The 18,851-nt window shown below is 42.8% G+C and overlaps 2 protein-coding genes across 2 annotated transcripts; one reads left to right on the top strand and one right to left on the bottom strand.

The window, feature by feature from the left end:
• The first annotated feature begins 4,264 nt into the window (after positions 1 to 4,264).
• On the top strand, positions 4,265 to 18,601 carry LOC129717426 (chloride channel protein 2-like). The gene is made up of 9 exons (XM_055667313.1): positions 4,265 to 4,384; positions 15,273 to 15,458; positions 15,532 to 15,633; positions 15,692 to 15,857; positions 15,911 to 16,541; positions 16,609 to 16,707; positions 16,867 to 17,101; positions 17,159 to 18,301; positions 18,359 to 18,601. Exons 2-9 carry the CDS (start codon positions 15,318 to 15,320, stop codon positions 18,599 to 18,601), a joined length of 2,760 nt encoding a protein of 919 aa, XP_055523288.1. The 5' UTR covers positions 4,265 to 4,384; positions 15,273 to 15,317.
• LOC129717427 (uncharacterized) lies at positions 6,215 to 14,544 on the bottom strand. The gene is made up of 3 exons (XM_055667314.1): positions 14,305 to 14,544; positions 13,627 to 14,241; positions 6,215 to 6,403 (listed from the first exon to the last, which is right to left on the bottom strand). The coding sequence occupies exons 1-3, from the start codon at positions 14,542 to 14,544 to the stop codon at positions 6,215 to 6,217; spliced, it is 1,044 nt and encodes a 347-aa protein (XP_055523289.1).
• Positions 18,602 to 18,851: the final 250 nt, after the last annotated feature.

The following is an 18,851-nucleotide window of genomic DNA, read 5'->3' as shown; positions in this document are numbered from 1 at the left end:
GGCAACCGAGTGAGAAAGTCGACGCACAAACCAGAGAGGTCGGATCTTGTTGAAGGCTCTGGAAAAGCTCAACATAGATCTGGCCAACGTCGGCATGAAGAGCATCTCCAGTTGAAACGGCGCGGAGTCGAGCATCGATGTGACGGTTTGTAGCCCAGAACTGATCACGAACTGGAGGGTAGGCGATGGCTACACTCATAGAGACCACCTGGCTATAATGTAGACTGTAACACGAGACAGCATTCGGCGACTGGAATTAACCATCAGCGCCCTGCGGGTGAAAGATATCGCATTTCGATGCAGATGCAGTATTTGCGGAAGCAATCAGACGAGGGCGCGAGGTGAAGAGAATTCGTCGCCCGTATGCCGAACAACTGCTTACCATACCTAGGAACCGCCAGCAAGTATATTGGTGGACCGATGCTATAGTGGACCTACGCTGAGCGTGCCTTCGAGCGAGAAGAAGGGCGCAACGTGTGCGAACCGACGAAGAAAGGGGAGATCGTCAAGTGGCATTCAGTTCTGCAAATCGTTAAAAATCTGTCCACGTGGTATGTGGATGGCTCCTAACTTGTATCATGCCTATCAGCATCATTACCAAGGAGGACGTAGAGGGCTTCGGTTTACACGGCACGAGGGATTCGATGGTAGAGTGGCACCGGGTGTGGTGCTTATTACGGGAGTCACTTCACGGTGAAATATATTTCACTCTCACGCTCACTTCACTTTTTTAGACCTATTCCCGATTCAACCTCAAGTGAGGTGACAAAAATCACCTCCGTGGAGTGAGATGGACAGTGAAGTGAAATTGAGAATAGGACAAGTGAAATGAGATTGTTTCCCAGCTCAAAAATCTCTAAGTCCCAGAAAGTCGTTTTTCCGTTTTTTTAGATAACACCAGATCTTGACGTGTTCTGCATTTCTAAAACATTCGGCATAAAAAAAAATGTTTTTTTTCGGTATCGACAATTTCCTGAACTAGTTTTCATCGGGCAAAAAAAAGAAATTTTGACCGCCTTAAGGAACGGATCAAATTCTGATTCGTTTCGTTACTGAAGAATAAATCCAATATTTACCATTAGATCACAAATCAATCAACTTTAAGACTTATGGCATCTTCGTGGAATCATTTCACCGTTCAAAATGGTCGTGAAATAATTCCACGCGAAACGTCGCTTTTCCCGTTCTCACTTCACTGATATGACCCTCATAATAACCCAGATTCCACGGCAGATGTCACTTTGCGACGTTTTTCTCACTTACGTGAGTCCCGTAATAGGATTTTGTTCACTTCACTCTGATTTCACCGTAATACCGACTCCCGTAATAAGCACCATATCTGCATAGGCTCGGGCTAATGGAATCCCCCATGTGCCCCGAGTGTGTAGACACGGAGGAGACCGCTGACCGCTGGATGGACACTACTCCGGACAACCTAGTGCGGAGGATGTGCGGAGATCCGAACACATGGAGGGCTGTAAGTGCAGCCGCCTCCCAAATAGTATTGACGCCGGCAAAATTGAAGAAACGATTGAAGAAATTCTTATGCACTCGGTCCCAGTTGAAGAATTTGGATCAAGCAAAGTTTTGCTTGGGACTTAAGACCAGCAGAGATCAAGAGTTGTCCTTGGATTACCAAAGTTACTTCAAAGAAGTGATGAGCAGCTTCAACTTGACAAACTGTCATTCTGTCTCAATACCGTTTGAACTAAGCGCGCGTTTAAATAAACCAATGTCATCACAGAACGCAGAAAAGGCAAAGCAGACGAAGAATTTCCTCTACAAGGAAGTTGTCGAATGTTTGCAGCTATTAATGCTCGTTTTGAAAAATTTGTTCACTCGAATTGGAAAAGACTTCTCCCATTTTCAAATGAGCTGAATAAATGAACATTCGATATTGCGTTCCAACCCTACGCTACCGTCGCAAAAATAACTGTCCCAGCGTCCATAAGGTTTCCGTAGAACATGGGACAAATATGCTTTTATTTAGACTTTTTTCAACAAACGTTCCGAAATACGAGAATATTGTTTGCGAATATTTATATGCGTTAAAAAATGGACTTTTTCGGATGATGATAAAAGAAAACAGATTATCCGTGCGTTTCGTCTTCGACACATCAGTATGGGACAGTTCTACTTGAACCGTCCATAGACGCAATGTCTTATAGGTAATACTACTTGTATACCATGTAAACGAATGGCTTCTGGTGGATGAAGCAACTTCGTTCTGATGAGATCCAATAAGATCGAAACATGTGTTCGGCTCCAAGCCTGACACTGTATTATTCACACCCTCCAAGCTAAGCGCTGTTAAAGTGAATTTGGTTAATTAACCATTTGTTCTAAGGTGAACAATAACCAGAGAAAATAAAATAAAAAAACGAAGACAGATAATCAAGTTTGATAAATTTTCCATGGAAAATTAGCTAACTCACAAAAAAAATCTACGGCCTTGCATGCGGCCTTCCGGAAGTTAACCGGAATATTCGCCAAGGCTGACGAAAACATGCGTGTAAGCATGTTTTTTAATTCCTTCTTCACTTAATCTATCAATTCCTCCTCAGTTTTCGCGACAGAATTGTTGGAGTAGATCTAACCATTCAGGCTTGCTCAGTAATCCTCGATGGGACGCAACTTGAGGACGTTGGGCGGGTCGCCAGCTTCAGCCGTTCTATCTCCTCAAACGATCGCTTTAAATAGTGAGCCGATGTCAGATCCGGCCAAAACACCGCGTCTTCGTCCTTATGGTATTTCTTGATGAACGACGAAACTTCCGGCAGTCCGGCCAGTCCGGAGCGAAAGAAGAGCAGCTTTTACATCCCCTTCTCGCTGATTGTCAGCTACAGCAGCACCTTCTTGAGGAACTTGATGTGTGAATGAAATTTCAGCTTGGCGTTTACTTCCTTCGTTGGGGAAGTAAAATACGAAGTGCCCTGCCAGTCGTTGCCATCCAGGGTGAGATAGGTCTCGTCGTCTATCACGGGAAATTCGATTTGACCATCTTATTCAGGTGCTGCCGCTGCGTCATTGTCTGCAGCACCGTGACTATAGAACGGGACTGCTGCTCCCATGTTCGCCAGGCACTTTTTCACTGTTTGGTCGGTTGCACCGACCTTCCGTCCAAGCGCAGGCAGCGATGTGGCCACTTTTCCCTCGGTCTTCCTCTTCAGCATCTGTTGGAGATTCTTATCGCTCAGGATCGTTGGTCGTCCGGAACCGGGCTTTCTTTCAATGCTCTGATTGTTGTTTAAAGGTGCCAAGATGTTGCCGGAACGGCCGTATCCGGTGTCCACGAATTGCCACACGTTATCCATTTTCGACGCGACGGGGTACCGTTCTTTGAAGGCGCACACTTCTGAACGGTTCTCGCCATCACGGTTAGAGTTCGACTAACAGAGCTAACAATTTTCTTCTGCTGACTCATGGATTAATATGATTGATGCTGCATGCGTAGTATTGCCAGTGCGTAGAATAAGGTAAACCCATAAAAAATCAGCAATTTTCGTCAATTTTTTTAGAGCAAATGTTTTGTAGAATTTTTAGACAATCAGCACACTTTTACAGAAACACTTCAATTAAACATTGTGCTAAGTTGAATGTACCTAATAAACTTTCTTTCGATACTTGAAAGTAACAAAGAACCATCATATACAAGCATGCTGTTCGAAATCTATACTTTTGGAGCCACCGTTAATGGCTCACCGAGGTTTACCTAATTAATAAAACAGAAGAAAAGTGCACGTTTCTGGTAGAATAAGATCAACAAAACCTGCCAATTAGAGCGTAGGTACGAATGAGCGACCATCTATTGACGCGGATGCCAAATAATTTTGCTTAATCGTATTCCATTGTTAAGACCTTTATGTCCGGTTAACAGCGACATTGTTTTGCGAACATATGTCTAGTGTTTGCTCTGAAAATTATGCTGAAAATGAACAGTTCAAAATCTGACGACATACCAAACCGATAATGAGCAAGATTTTTCGAAGCTGCTCAAAGCTGACGTGACGACACATTGTCAGAACTCGACGTGTGGCCAACACTTATCATATGTGCCTTAGGTTTAAATTTCATCAACTCGTTGTGAAAAATTAGTGTAAATGATACCTACCAGCTAAAATTTCGTGTATTATACCGGACCAGAGATTTAACGCCTCTGCGTGACTTAGTGTCTATTTTATCACGTGTTCGATCGGGCATTTCTGGCATTTAAGGTGTCAAACAAAGAAAATTGATTTAGTATGTCGCGAAATCGGTTTGGATCGGGAGCGCGGAAGTATTCGACTATTGATTCCGAGCTAATATGACCACGAGAGTCATCAAAGTTCAAAGCTAGTTCAAAACTAAACGCAACCAGTGTATAATATTTTGTGCGGAAGTTCGAGTGAGTGGTTCTATTTTCAAATCTCACAGCGAAATAATGTATTAACTTTCTCGTAACAAATTCTTGAACATTGTATCAATTGGTTAAATTAGCAAAGTGTTCGTCTTTCAAAAACAAAGTAATTTCATCAGTGAACTATTCTAATCTACGATTTGTACGGTCATAAAATATGATGCTAATGAAGCTCTCACAACCGAGCTAGAGAAATAGTAGAATACGCTAATTTAGAAACGGAGCTTTTCGCAAAATTGGAACACTTTCTTTTTTATTTCGAACTCTATTCATGACAAAAAAAAAAAACAACTGAGTAAAGTGTTTAAACTACTTTCACGAAAGTTCATTGAACACTTCATTGCAATAATTTTGTGAAATTCAGTTCGGTGTTCAGCAAGTACAAAACATTTCGGGCTTTTGTAGAATAATTGTGAATTATACTGAGAGGTGTTAGGTCTTTAAATTCTGGATATTTTTCAAGTATTTTTTTTTGTTATACATTTATCAGATTTTTTTTATTCAACCGTTTCATTCGAGTCAGTTTTCGCTTTTTTACGGAAAATTTTCAAAAGCTCGCCAGTTTTAGGTTCAGGCATGCAAAACGTCCACTGTTTGTTTAAGTTGCTATACTACGTCACGACGTTATTAACGTATGAGGAAAAAAATCCGAACAAACTTTCAATTCCAAATTAAAATTTTGCGCAACTTATTTTTCTATACTTGTTTGTTTATTCAAGTAATGTAACTCATTTACAAACCTCATAGGAAAAACTCAGCTCCACATCGCGCTGATTTCCTGATCCTCTGAGGTACTTGCTTTATAGCTTCCTGAATGCCGGATGTTTCAATTGTTTTGAGCTCCTCATTGATTTTTTTATCAAACAATCGACGTTTTTTGCTCTGTAACCTTTATGGTAGACCATTCGCTTCCATTCGTTGCCTTGCCGCCAATTCGCTGAAGTTGCATTAGCATAGTTTGACAATTCAAGGTCTAGCCAAAACACTACTTTTTAATTTTTATGGTACTTACATATACTTGTTCATCGTTTTTGAATCAATCGAATATTTATTGCCCAGCTCACGATATGATTACGCCGACCGACCAGTCGTTTCCGCCCTTAATTTCGCTCGAACTTTGCACTCTTGCAAAGTGCATTTTCGTCCGGAACCAGATTTTTATTTGAAGGTATTTTCATTCTCGAAGAGTTTGTCAATAATGTATATAACTGTTTTTATCTATATCTAAGATCTTTAGAATAGTGGAACACTTCCCTTTTAGATTTTTCTTCATTTCGCTAACGAAAATTGCGAATCAATTTACGACTATCTTCTTCCAACCACGCCTTTTTCCCAACTAATCGTCACTTGACACAATCGACTAGTCGTGTTACCAGTTATATAAAAGTGGATCTTTATTTTGTGGAAAAGGATTTTTCGATTTGTGCAGCACTTCAAAATCGTAGACCAATTAAAAAGTTGTTCGAATTTTTTTACTCACACGTTAAATTTTCCACTCCGTTAATGCGATTGATAATTACCTGACTTCCAGAAGACGTTGAAATGGACTGCGTCCACTGTCCGCCACTACCGCTCACTCCCGAGCTGGATTGACCATATTTATACGTACCTCTCTCGCTCTGTTTTTTCCCTTTCGTTTACTTTACAGGGTGCTTCTATTTCCCGCTTCCTCATCTACCACACTATTAATCCGTTTAATCTTGAACTCATCATACCCTTCTTTAAACGAATTATTCAATATATTACATTATTTTTCAAATGCTTATGTTCTTCTTTTGTTCTTTTGGATGTACCTGCTCTCCAAAATCTGCCTGATGCTCATTTCAGACCTCTATCCTCCTCTCCGTGTTTATGGTTATTTTCGAGGGTCAAACCCGGCTCCGGTGATGTCGCTTCTTCGATAGGCTCAGCTCCATCGAGATCCAAGTGCGGCTCCGACGATGTTGCATCTTTGATGAGATCATTACCGTCGGATTCTGCATGTTTCTTCTGAATTTCTTTCCTGTTCTAATTAAACGAATGGTAACATCAGAACGCCAGAACGCAACCCGCTTTGTTTAGTTCCGATTTCTTATCCGCATATCTAGAGAAACATTTTAAAAGGTCGTTTCTTCTTTGGTCGATTTTTTGATCGATCACTGTCATTCAATCACCACAACTTGTTAAATACCTTTTATGACACGTTATTTGCACAAGTTGCCAGCGGAGGGATCACTCTAGCCTTCTGAACGAAAACCACGCTTGGGAGAGAAAATACGCTCCGGAAAAACGATGAAAGCAGATAGGACCTTTTGAAATGTTTATCTATATATAACCTTCCTCTCGCTTCAAAAATGCTTGGCGATTTGGTGCATATGCGGCGCCCAAACATGAGCCCTGTTGGAGATGATTAGCTGCGTGATACATCAGAAAATACTGCTTCAACTATTTCGCCCAGCCTTGTCCTTAATCGATTCAGGATAGAGCGGTTTTGACGCTCCACTACCCCATTCATCCGAAGCCAATAAGGAATCGAGTGCACCAATCGGATGTCATACTCCTCACAGAAAGATAAAAAGTCTTCGGATGTAAACTGCGGATCATTGTTGGCTTTTAGGCTCTCGAGAGAAAATAATCATTAGTTCGGTAATAGTAGCAAACGTTGAAGTGTCCTCCATTTCAACGACTTCCAAAACTCTGCTAAAATAATTTACACACACTAGAAGATTTTCTCCTTCAGGAAGCGGTCCTAGAAAGACAATGGCTATCTGTTTCCATGCAACCGCGACAAGTTTCAATATATTTTTCGACACGCTGAACCATCTTTGGCCACTAGACGTTGGCGCGAAGATTCCCTTTCATAATTCGAGCTTCTGAGTGTCCTTCGTGAGCCAGTTGGAGGACTCCATGTTGCAAAAGGTACCGCTATACGGTCAGTTCTCAACAACACGTTGCTCAACCTACACAGAACTTTGCGAACACCATTTTGTATTCTAACGGTACTTTGTCAGAACGCCCAAAATCCAGAGCTTGAAAAACTAGTTGATTTTTCCGATTACCGCGGCTGGTCCTAGATATTCCCAGTATCATTTATGGCTGAATCAATCGCCTCGCGAACCATCTTCACCTTCATCAAAGGCTTTTGGTGGAATCGTCGAAAGTCTTGAGATAACGTCCGCTATATTTAGCTTCCCAGAAATGCTCACGATCCTGTATTGAAATCATTGCGTTTGATTCGAGCACTTGGACGTGACGTAGCGAAAAAAGAAATGTGAGTGCCTTACAGTCCGTAAGAAAATTAAACACCCTGCCGATCAGATCAGTCTGGAAACTCTCGACACTCTACACCAATGCGGCGACTCTTTTTCCGTTTGGCAGTATCGTCGTTCAGTATCCGTCAGAGTTTTCGACGCAAAGCTGATAACTCTAGATTCCTCTATAGCATTAGGGCATCCTTAAAGCCTGTATCAGACTAACCGTTATAGCGGTTGACCCTACCGTTCCGTTCCTTTTCGACCAATCAGAGCACAGCGGTCGACCGTCGCTTGTTGTTGTTGTTGTAAAAAATAGAATTATTTCTATTTTTGCCGCCAACCGTTCCCAACGGTTGGCGACTGCTGTCATTGCCATGGCAAAGGCAAACGTGCCTTTTCACACCTACACAAATTCACATTTAGAGACATGTCGAATAAAAATGTGTGTTTCTCTTTTTGGCACACACGACAGCCAGTCAAAACATTGCTAGCACCGGCAACGCTGGTTGGCGATGTCAATTTTCGACCAATGCACACTGGCAAAAATGAATCCAAATTCCCACTAATTAAAAGTCGCTGGGCTGGATACCTTAAATATAGCATTTCTTATGTGAAATTAGCCAATAAATCGATAGGTGATATTTTCATTCTGTGCAGGGCACGGGAAAGGTGTCATGTCTCATCATGGGCATGTCTCTAAATGTGAATTTGTGTAGGTGTGAAAAGGCACGTTTGCCTTCGCCATGGCAATGACAGCAGTCGCCAACCGTTGGGAACGGTTGGCGGCAAAAATAGAAATAATTCTATTTTTTGCAACAACAACAAGCGACGGTCGACCGCTTTGTTCTGATTGGTCGAAAAAGAACGGAACGGTAGTGGTTGACCGATACAACGGTTAGTCTGATACAGGCTCAACGGTGCGCTTCTATACCCCGTTTGGCAGCGCTCTATCATCACTTCACACCGTACCTGTCGCTGCTAAACGCGCTAGAGAAATAGTAGCCGAGCTTCCGGAAAGCATCGTGCTCTCAAATTTAGCAGCGCGATAACAGCGCTGCTAAAGGTTTATGCTGGATGAAACGTCAAACTGAAACGATAGCAACGACCGGTGTGAAAACGGGTGAGTGAGCAAAATAGCCGCGCTGTACACAGCCGCCATAACAACTTAAATGGTACCGCACTGTTAAGGATGCCCTTAGTAACCCTCCCAGCGCATGAGGACTCGCGTCGACAAGGACCGCTGTTTCGACCTCTGGTTTGAAGAACTTTGAAAAGAAAAAATTTGCCTTCAAAATTCTTTCCCTAGTATCATTGAAAGCTTGTTTTTCTTTTTCTCCCCGTTGGAACCTTGAACCTTTCTGTATGACGTTACGTAGAGGTTCGTCTAGGGTTGATGAGTAACCAGCATTCGGATCTGCAAGATTGGTGCTTAAGTGTGCGATAAAGGCGAGCAAGAGGGCCTGTTTCAAAAAGCTATGTGCGAGTGCCCATACGAATCCGTGAGGTAACGCCTACAGGGTCGTAATAGCAAAAATCAAAGGCGTGTTGGCGCCTGCCGAGCGACCACCAACGATGCTGAAGCGTATCATCGAGGGACTCTTTCCACGCCACGAGCCAAATCCTTGGCCTCCGGCTACCGAGTATCACGTCCGACGTTCCAGTATCTCAGACATAGACCAGGGATGGTCGGCCGACCTGCCGGACATCCAATCCGTGAGCGACGGCAACTCCTTAAAGGTGAGCAAGGCACCGAGACCAGATAAATACCCGAACTTGGCCATCAAGGCGGCCATACAAATGTGTCCCGACCTATTTCTAGCAGTCATGCAGAAGTGCCTGGATGACTGCCTCTTTCCGGAAAGGTGGAAACGACAGAGGTTGGTGCTGTTGCCGTAGGTTGGGAAACCGCCAGGGGACCTATCGGCATACACACCCATCTATCTACTGGACACTGCGAGCAAGGTGCTTGAGAGGATTATCCTTAAAAAACTTATGAAGTACACAGAGGGTGTAGACGGTCTGGCAAGTAAACAGTTTGGTTCCTGGAAACCGAACTGGATGCTGGATTCTCTTTGTCACCAAGACGGCAGAGGTAGCACTTCAGCGTAAGTGTTGAGGCATTCGCTATTGCGCAATCGTCACGCTTGACGTGAAGAATGCGTTCAACAGCACCAGCTGAGATTCCATAACGCTTGCGCTTATGAGCATCCGCGTACCGGTGTCGTTGTACAAGTGCGTCCTAATCACCGCAGGGGTACCGCAAGATTCCATCCTGGGTCCGGTGTTGTGGAATATCATGTACGACGGGGTGTTTAAACTAAAGTTCCCTGGAGTTTTGATCGTCGGCTTTGCAGACATAACGCTAGAGGTCTACGGCGAGTCGATCGAGGAGGTCGAGTTGACGGCCGCACACTGCATACGCAAGGTCGAAAACTGGATGCACTCTAGGAAACTTAGTCAGCGCACCTTAAGACGGAGGTCACGGTTGAGAATAACCGTAAATAAAGGCAACAGGCGGTGGTCAGAGACGGAGACTGCATCATTACCTCAAGCGATCTTAAAGCTCTTAGGGCTTATGGTTGACGATAAATTTACATTTAAGAGTCACGTCCACTATTCCTGTAAGAGGGCTTCAACGATCATTGCAGGACTATCTCGAATGATTTCAAATAGCTCAGCGGTGTATGGCAGCAAGCGTAAACTTCTCGCCAGCGTGGCTTCGTCCATACATACTTGGGTATGGTGGGCCAGTGTGGTCCAAAGCGCTAGGTACTAACAGTTATCGTGGAAAACTGGAGAGTACTTACAGGCTCATGTGTCTGTTGGTTCAAGACCACACCTTTTCTTCAACTTGTCTAGTATCTAGTACGCACTGCGGTATGTGCGAACATTGATAATATCGGAGCAGAATCTCTTGTCGATTAGGACGTGGTCGATTTGGTTATCTATATGTTACATTGGTCGGGTGATCTCCAGATGCTTTGTGGATATCTTTACTAGGAAAGGAGATGCTTCGGATTACCATACCACGTGAGGTTGCAAGGTTTACGCATCGTTGACCGGACTACTTTTCTGATAAACACGACTGTTCGGTCAAACCACCGGTCTATACATTGCAATTGTCGTCGGATATCGCCTCGTGTGGGCATTGCACGTTAATGATGCTGTATTTTAAGATAGGGCCCTTAATCCTTGGTTTACACATCTTGGCACTAATCGGGAACCACCCGATCACGTGTTGACGAAACCTTCTCAGTATTACAAAACCGGCTCACAGCTCGTTGGTAGTGCCACAGTTCTGGTAAAAGGTAGCTGCCCGATGCCCGTTGTTGCTTGAATTAACTCGTCGTAGATGATCCTATCCTGGGAAGCACAGCAACTCACAGTTCCATGTTCCGAGTTTTGAATTCAAAGTACGTTTTCATTGCCATAGCCTTTGCCAGTTGCTCCGGGTAGTTTGCTCTCTTTTCATTTTTATGGGAAGGCTTGCTGGGCCTTCCAAATCCTCCTGTCTAGTGAAAGGACCATCGTGGTGTCAGCTCTGGGTTTGAACCGTCTTTAAACAGAGGGAGCGGAATACTGCACAGAATAGTCACAAATTCAAACCCTTGAAATTCAATTTGATAAGTAGGAAAAAGCTCCCAAAACAAACCGTACGGGGTTAGAATACAAAAACTCGCATCACGTGCATTCTGAATGATTTTTGATGATGTCTTCCGCCTGCTGTGATGGAAAACACACTTATTCGAAATTCTCAGATTAAAACTAAATGCGCTAATTGTGTAGATAAATATAGGGTAAAAAGGTATAAAACGCCCCCCCCCCCCTAAGCAAGAACGTCGATATTGCAGTTATGCTTGTCACAAACAACGAATCTTTTATACAGTTAAATACACCATTTAGTTGGTAATGCACTGCAAATATTCTACTTTGTAAAAAATATTATACGAAATCGCTACATTAAAAACAAAAATTACGTTTGAATCGCAGACTTTTAAATCTGCCGGGGCAAAACGCCCCTGATTCAGTATAATATGCCCCGATGCAGAAGGACAATATGCCCCCCATATAATAAAGAGAACATTTTAATGCAGCTGCCTTAAAAATAGCTGTAGCTACAAGTGTTTGAATTAACTAAAATATATTAAATTGATTTTCACCAATTGTGGCTGGAAGCGTCAACCAATTGAACAATTAACAACTAACCTAATTAATGACAAATCTTGTTTTTATGTCAACGTTTTTTATTTTCTAATCAATTTATTTAAAACACAACCATTTTGTTTCTGTTGCAGCATGATTCTGCTTGATATTCTTTTTTTTTATTGTAAAAAAATCACAGATGGGTTGTGTGCAAATCCACGACCGCAAGGTTGAAGTAGAATACTTTTACGGAAATGATAACCCGGCTGCTTGCGTGTCAGCCATTTTTTCTAGTAAATAAACGTTGACTTATCAGATCAATCGAATTTTGCGCTTCAACAAGGATTGACCATTTTCAATAATATAGTAAGTTGCTTGTCATGATTGGGGCTTGACAATTTTTATGCAGATAATGAAAATTTTTTGGATATCGTGCTCATGACTGAAGGAAAAGATAATTAAGTACGTTCTGAGACACGGAGATTAGGTAAAATTTATAACTTTTACAAATTTAAAAATGTAAATTAACTCAAGAGTAAATATTAACTCTTCAATCATCAGGTTTTTATTTCACTCTGAAAAGGACAATTTGTTGTTCAATTTAATATCGGATAAGATACTGATCGCATCTTGGCGTTATCACTGACAGTGCGAATAAAGTATTCCTTGTGATAAAATAAACAGTTAAAAGCTGATTTAACACTCAAAACTATACGGCTCACGTGTTGTCAAAATGAGTCAACTTTTCATTGAATGCATTTACTGTTGCAAGGTATATGATTCTGTCGACCAATATTACGACCAATCAGAGGTCGAATTTTTCGTTTTGACAAGGCTTGATTAATTTCAATAGTACAATAGTTTGATTAATAAAATTACAATTATCTTCATTCGGGAAAAATCTTAGAAGATTTAACAATCTATTGCTGCAAGAACGAAGGAAATCCATCGAATACTAACCGATTTATTAGCGATTGAAATTGGACACATTTTTCACTTTTTTCGGTTTTAGGTTTTCATTTTACATCCCTATGTAGCCGAACTTCCTGAGAGAAGTATTCTACTTCAAAAAAACAATTTTACTGGAAAAAAAAACAAAGAAATTCAATTCTTGTAAAAACAAGTTAATCAAGCTTTGTGAAAAGAGAAATATAACAAACGCAGTTTAACTGCAGAGAAAACACTTCAACGGCTCATTGTCAGAGCAGAGATTGACAAATAATATCTTCCTTCCTGTCTTGTTTAGCCTTTGGCTTTCGCGTAGGTCTTTTTCGAATGTTTTTTATATCCTTTGCTACCTGTTCCTGCTTCAGCTTCTTCCGGTATGGCGACGACGTGAGTTCCTTGCAATGATTTTTTTTTTCTGTTAACCTTCCGCTTACTTATTTTTTGCACTTCAGCTTCCAGCTCAGAGTCTCTATCGAGCACCAACGGAAGATCATGTTTAGCGGACCGAACTGCGGCATTCGGCCAATCCCACCTACGTCGTTTTGCCAATGTTCTCTGTTCAGAAACTGATGGTGTGTGATTTGACGATACAGAAAGACGGCGAATTTCTATTCTCATGTGTCAATGGCGGTCGGTTCTGATACTCCGGTATCAACAACTCCGGTTCTAGATCCATCACAACGGTTGAGCTGGCATAGGTTTCTTGCACGACAAGCGATGTAAGACTTCCGTTTTCATCAACGAAATAAAAGGTGTTGATGTCCAATATCAGATTATTATCTGGTACAATGTCGCCAAGTTCAACAGTGAGTTGCTGTTCATTTGTACAACTTTCGGTGAGGAATCAATGGTTTTAAAGGGTCGCCCGAGTAAATCAGAAGCCGCAAAACCAGCGTCAGAAAATACATTTCGGTCAAATGGCATTATACCGGTTGTTTTATAACCATTATGAGCCACGGTCTTCTTGGCAGTTTGTTCGAATGCCTCGTTAACCAAAGCAGCAACGTTGTATATTGTTACTGCTTTTCCACCATTCCGTTTAAGAAGCCTATCTAATGCATCAGAATAGGCTCCTTTAAAAGGACCCATAAATGCTACATCAAGTGGCTGTAGCTTATGAGATGTGTGAGGCGGAATTGATAAAATTCGGGTGTGGTTGACCCTTGCCTTCTCCAGAACCTCCAGGTTTCTAGTATGGCTTGAATGGCCATCTAGAATCAGTAAAACCGGATCTTCTTTCGTAGGACGATAGCACCTCAAGAAGCTATCGAACCATTGAGAGAACGTCTCCAGGGTACTCCACCCACTGGAGTTGCAAGCGAAATTGGACTCCGGTGGAGCTCCAACCATCAGTGCGTCATGCATCCGTTGTCGCGGGAAGATGAAGAACGGATCCATGAACGTACCGGAAGCTGACATGGCCATCGTTACAGTCGTATTTTCACCTCTTTCTGCCGAAACTGGTCTGGCAACTTGATGTTGCCCTTTGTTTGCCAGTACCTTCGTCTTTCGTCCCTGGACCTGAAGTGAACAATTTAAAAAAGTGAAAAATGACATCCAAAAGCATAACATCACTCTATATACAGTGCCGACACTCGTTTCGTCAACGTTGATAACCCTACTGGGTGGGTAAGGATGCTCATCAAAGACCCGATTGAAGCCTCTTGCCCGTGCGATAGAAGTGTTTTCCGGTGTTCGAAGGGCAATGTTTGGATGACGCTGAAGAAAACTTTTTAGCCAATCTGGCCCAGCTAGCTTGAGTTCCTTGTCAAATGGATGCGATATCCCATTTTTTTCAGCCATCTGATACGCTAAGCTTCGCATGTTCCGAGTCGTTAATCCGTAGAAGCGGCCAGCTGCTCCTCCTGCTGGGGTGAGAATACTGTGGCAAAACTTCCCAGTCGAGCTAACTTTACATTCTCTGGATGTACCGTTGAATCTATAAACACCGCCTCAAAGTACGTTTGGGAATGCCGTATTGGATTGCTGCTTGAGTTTTAGACAAACCGAGGTGTATGGCTTTCATGGCTCGGGACAGATTCTCAATGTTCCACGACCGCCTTTTTGTCGGTTTACGAATAGGTGTACGTGCCATCTACGAAACAAGAATGCACGGTTAGGTTGCACCAGCAATAGGGCATATTACCCCGACTGGAAGCAGGGCATATTACCCGTAGTAGTAGCATTGCCGAAATTATTAAATATTTTAGCAATTTAGGCAAATCTTACCGTTTCTCCACTTGATACAGCTGCTTATTGGTTCACTTAACAGGATTAAGCGCAAATAACGCGAGCCAATCTATATTAATTAACAAAAAAACCTTACGTAAATGATGCTGAAAATTAGAGCCGAGGCCTTATACCTCTTTAACCTATGACAAACTAGGACCAATTAACAGCTGAAATCGAGTAACGGAAAGACAAAAACTACCAATAACGTCAGCTTGTTTTGTATTTCAACTTCTGCCGCATCTGCGAAGAGCATCCAGAGTCGTTTAGACTGGCTCCAAAATATAACAGAAATAATTTACCCTTTTTTTATTATTTTACAGAAAATTGTGTGTTCTTACTCAGACTGACGGCAAACAAGAAAAACGATGAGTTCGGACAGCAAAGAACCGCTCACGGAACCATCGAGCAATAATAACATCGTTGTAAGACCAGCAGAAACAACCACCGGCGGTATCGCGGGGGCCTATCGAAAAAGTAGCAATGTCTATGGTTATACATCAACGGTGGTAAGTGAAGCCTAATCGTAACTTAACCATGATAGTTGCTTCAAAAACCAGATTTCCCAACTTTCTCATCCAGATGTGCGGAAAGTACACTCGTGATCTTGGGAGGTATGCCAAACTGGAAGCTCAAAAGATCAAGGGCTGGCAACGTAAAAGTATGGATGAACCGTGGCGTAGGGTAAGTCGGTTCTCTTTTTCTAATCGACTAAAGAATGACTGTATTCATTTTTTTCCAGGAACTTTATTACATGCACTCAAATGGGTTATGCAATTGGTTAGCAAAACTTTGGCGAAATACTTTTGGACGGTTCGGAGATGAGTGGATGCTGATGGTAGTACTGGGTTTACTAACAGCCATCATTTCATTCGGAATGGATAAAGTTGTGTGGTTTATACATAATAGTACGTATTTTTCCTTATTTTGGGTAAATTCTAATCGGACTTAAAATTTACAGATCGCATCAAGGTGTTTCGCATGGTGCCAGAAAATGGATTCCTGCAATTCCTAACATGGGTTTCAATACCAGTGTTGTTAATTATGCTAGCTTCTGGTTTCGTACAAGCAGTTTCACCCCAAGCTATCGGTTCTGGGTTCACAGAAATTCGCGCCATCCTGCGGGGGGTCGTCATCAAAGGTTATCTCAACTTTAGTACTCTAGTCGCAAAAATATTCGGCCTGTCGCTAGTGCTCGGGTCGGGAATGCCCCTGGGAAAGGAAGGTCCATTCGTGCACATTTCCAGTATCCTGTCGCAGTTGTTCGGTAAAGTGATGACCTCAATCGGAGTAGGTCCGGATAGTGACGCGCACACTATCGATCTACTGGCCGCAGCGTCGGCCGTCGGAATTGGTGCCTGCTTTGCATCGCCCGTAGGAGGGGTTTTGTTCAGTATTGAAGCTACCGCTCCATACTTCGCTGTGCGGAATTATTGGCGCGGGTTTTTGGGGGCTGTGTTTGGGACGCTACTGTACCGGCTACTGTTCGTGTGGAGTCATGCGGAAAACACCATTACGGCACTGTACGAAACCAATTTTGTACGGGATGTGCCGTTCTGTCCACAGGAACTATTCGTCTTTGGATTATTCGGGTAAGATCGTGAGGAGTGACGTTGGAATCACTGCAAACGTTTGTTGATGGCTTCTGATTACTTCTAGAGTTATTTGCGGAGTACTGGGGGCTCTTTTTGTGTGGATTCTGAAAGTTTACACCTTGTGGATGAAGTCGACCCGTATTCATAAATACCTGCAAAAAACGTGAGTAGAACTGCTTGTCAAAATTAATAATTGAACGAACATAAAAAAATTATCGCAATAGCCAGTACCAATTTTTGAACAGTATGCGCACTCGGCGTCTGTGTTTGGAAGAATTAAGAAATTCAAATTAAGCTCTGTTTTTTTTCTTTTGTTCGGTAGCCGTCTACTATATCCGGCAATCATTTCGTTCATCATCGCCACGCTGCAGTACCCGAACGGCATCGGCCGTTACACGGCTGGGGTACTAAACAGCCACGAGCACTTCCACCACTTGTTCTCTAACTTTACCTGGAGCAGGGAGGATCTGGATCCCAAAGAGGCGGACATGCTCTCGCATTGGACAACACCTCATACGAGTGCTATTGTTCATCTTTCTATTTTTCTAGCCTTCTCGGTAAGACGTTTTCTCTACCAAACAATCGAAACCAACATAATTTTCTCAATTTCTTAGTATTTCTTCAGCATAATTGGATCAACAATGCCCATACCATGCGGAATGTTTGTTCCGCTGTTCAAAATTGGGGCAGCGTTGGGTCGTTTAGTTGGCGAAGCAATGCACGTGTGGCTGCCTAATGGCTTACCGTATGGTGCCGGATTGTTGGCCCCGATTATCCCGGGAGGATATGCCGTCGTTGGTGCAGCAGCTTTCGCCGGAGCGGTCACACATACGGTATCCATCTGCGCAATCGTATTCGAAATTACGGGCCAGGTTAAGTATCTTGGTCCGATAATTGTGGCTGCCTTGGTTGCTAATGTCGTAGCTCGTAAGCTCCAGCCTTCGATGTATGACATGTTGGCCGATATCAAACATTTACCTCACTTGCCGGACGTTTCGCCTTCGTACGAAATGGATATGTACAATGTCTACGTGCAGAATTTTATGGTCGCTGATGTGCTGTACATTTGGAAAGGAATTACCTATCGGGAGCTTGCTGACTTACTAGAAGAGAGCAAAAATTATAAAAGTCTACCACTTGTGCGTGATCCCGAAGAGCCTGTTCTTTTGGGTAGTATAGATCGTGATCATCTGCTGCAACTGATGGATAAGCACTTGGGCAGAGCGACGCGACAGGAAGCAGCAGCAAAGCGGTGGCTAGAGGAACAGGAACAAAAAAATCGGCGGCCGTCCGTCTTCGAAATTTTCCCTGAGTCGGCTGAGGATAGTGACGCGAAAGATGACAGACCACCCTTCAAACGTTTCCTATCCAATCCATCCAGCAGCGATGAATCTCAGCAAGCATCGAAATCAGAGGGCAAGTCCTGCAGTTTTAGGAACCTGTTCAAAAAGAACACTGCATCCCTACCGAAATTAGAGCTTGATGTGGAGATTGGTCCAAAAAACACTAGTAACACAGTGTTCATGACGCCGGATAGGCATTTCGATTTTACACCAGAGGAACGCACCCGTTGGGAAGAGCAGGAAATGGCCAAGACAATCGATTTACACCAACTGCTGCAGATCGATCCGGCCCCGGTTCAACTGGTAGAGAACACTTCGATCTTTAAGGTGCATCGGATGTTCTCTATTCTGGGAATCGATACCGCATATGTTACCAACTTCGGCTGTCTGGTGGGCGTGGTTGGCCTTAGGGAGGTAAACTTTTGTCGATGGCTGTATGTATTTTGGGTTGACGTTTTGTTCCCGTTCCAGCTTCGAGCAGCCATCGATGTCATCAACAAAGGTTCCACCGCCATGTATGCGCTTCAGGAGAAACGCGGGGAGGAAGCCAGTTTACTGCTGCGCAGTAGAAAGACCTCTTCCTTGGCTCCCAGTTTATCCAAAAAACGGAACAGCAAAAAGTTCAGTGCCCCTGGCCTAGCGGTGGATTTGCCCTTGGCTTACGTGGATGAGGATGTTGAGAAATTCAACGGTAATACCGAGCATTCTCAGTGATTCGACATTTTTTTTATGAAATATTTACCAATCTGTATGAAATAAATTGCACGTACATTATTATTTTTTTTTTTTTTAAGTAAGTCATTATTTGCTATAGTTTCTAATTTCCGATGCAGCTCAAATCATTGTACAACTGTTGCGTTATACATTTCACACATTTTTTGTGTGAAATCAGAGCAATCATTGAACACTTGAAAGGACACATTGGCTGATTAGGGCTTGAACTTTTGCATGTATAACACAGTGG

The sequence above is a fragment of the Wyeomyia smithii genome, chromosome 1 (assembly GCF_029784165.1).
Source record: "Wyeomyia smithii strain HCP4-BCI-WySm-NY-G18 chromosome 1, ASM2978416v1, whole genome shotgun sequence".
NCBI classification, from domain to species: domain Eukaryota; kingdom Metazoa; phylum Arthropoda; class Insecta; order Diptera; family Culicidae; genus Wyeomyia; species Wyeomyia smithii.
This window is presented reverse-complemented; position numbering and strand designations above follow the sequence as displayed.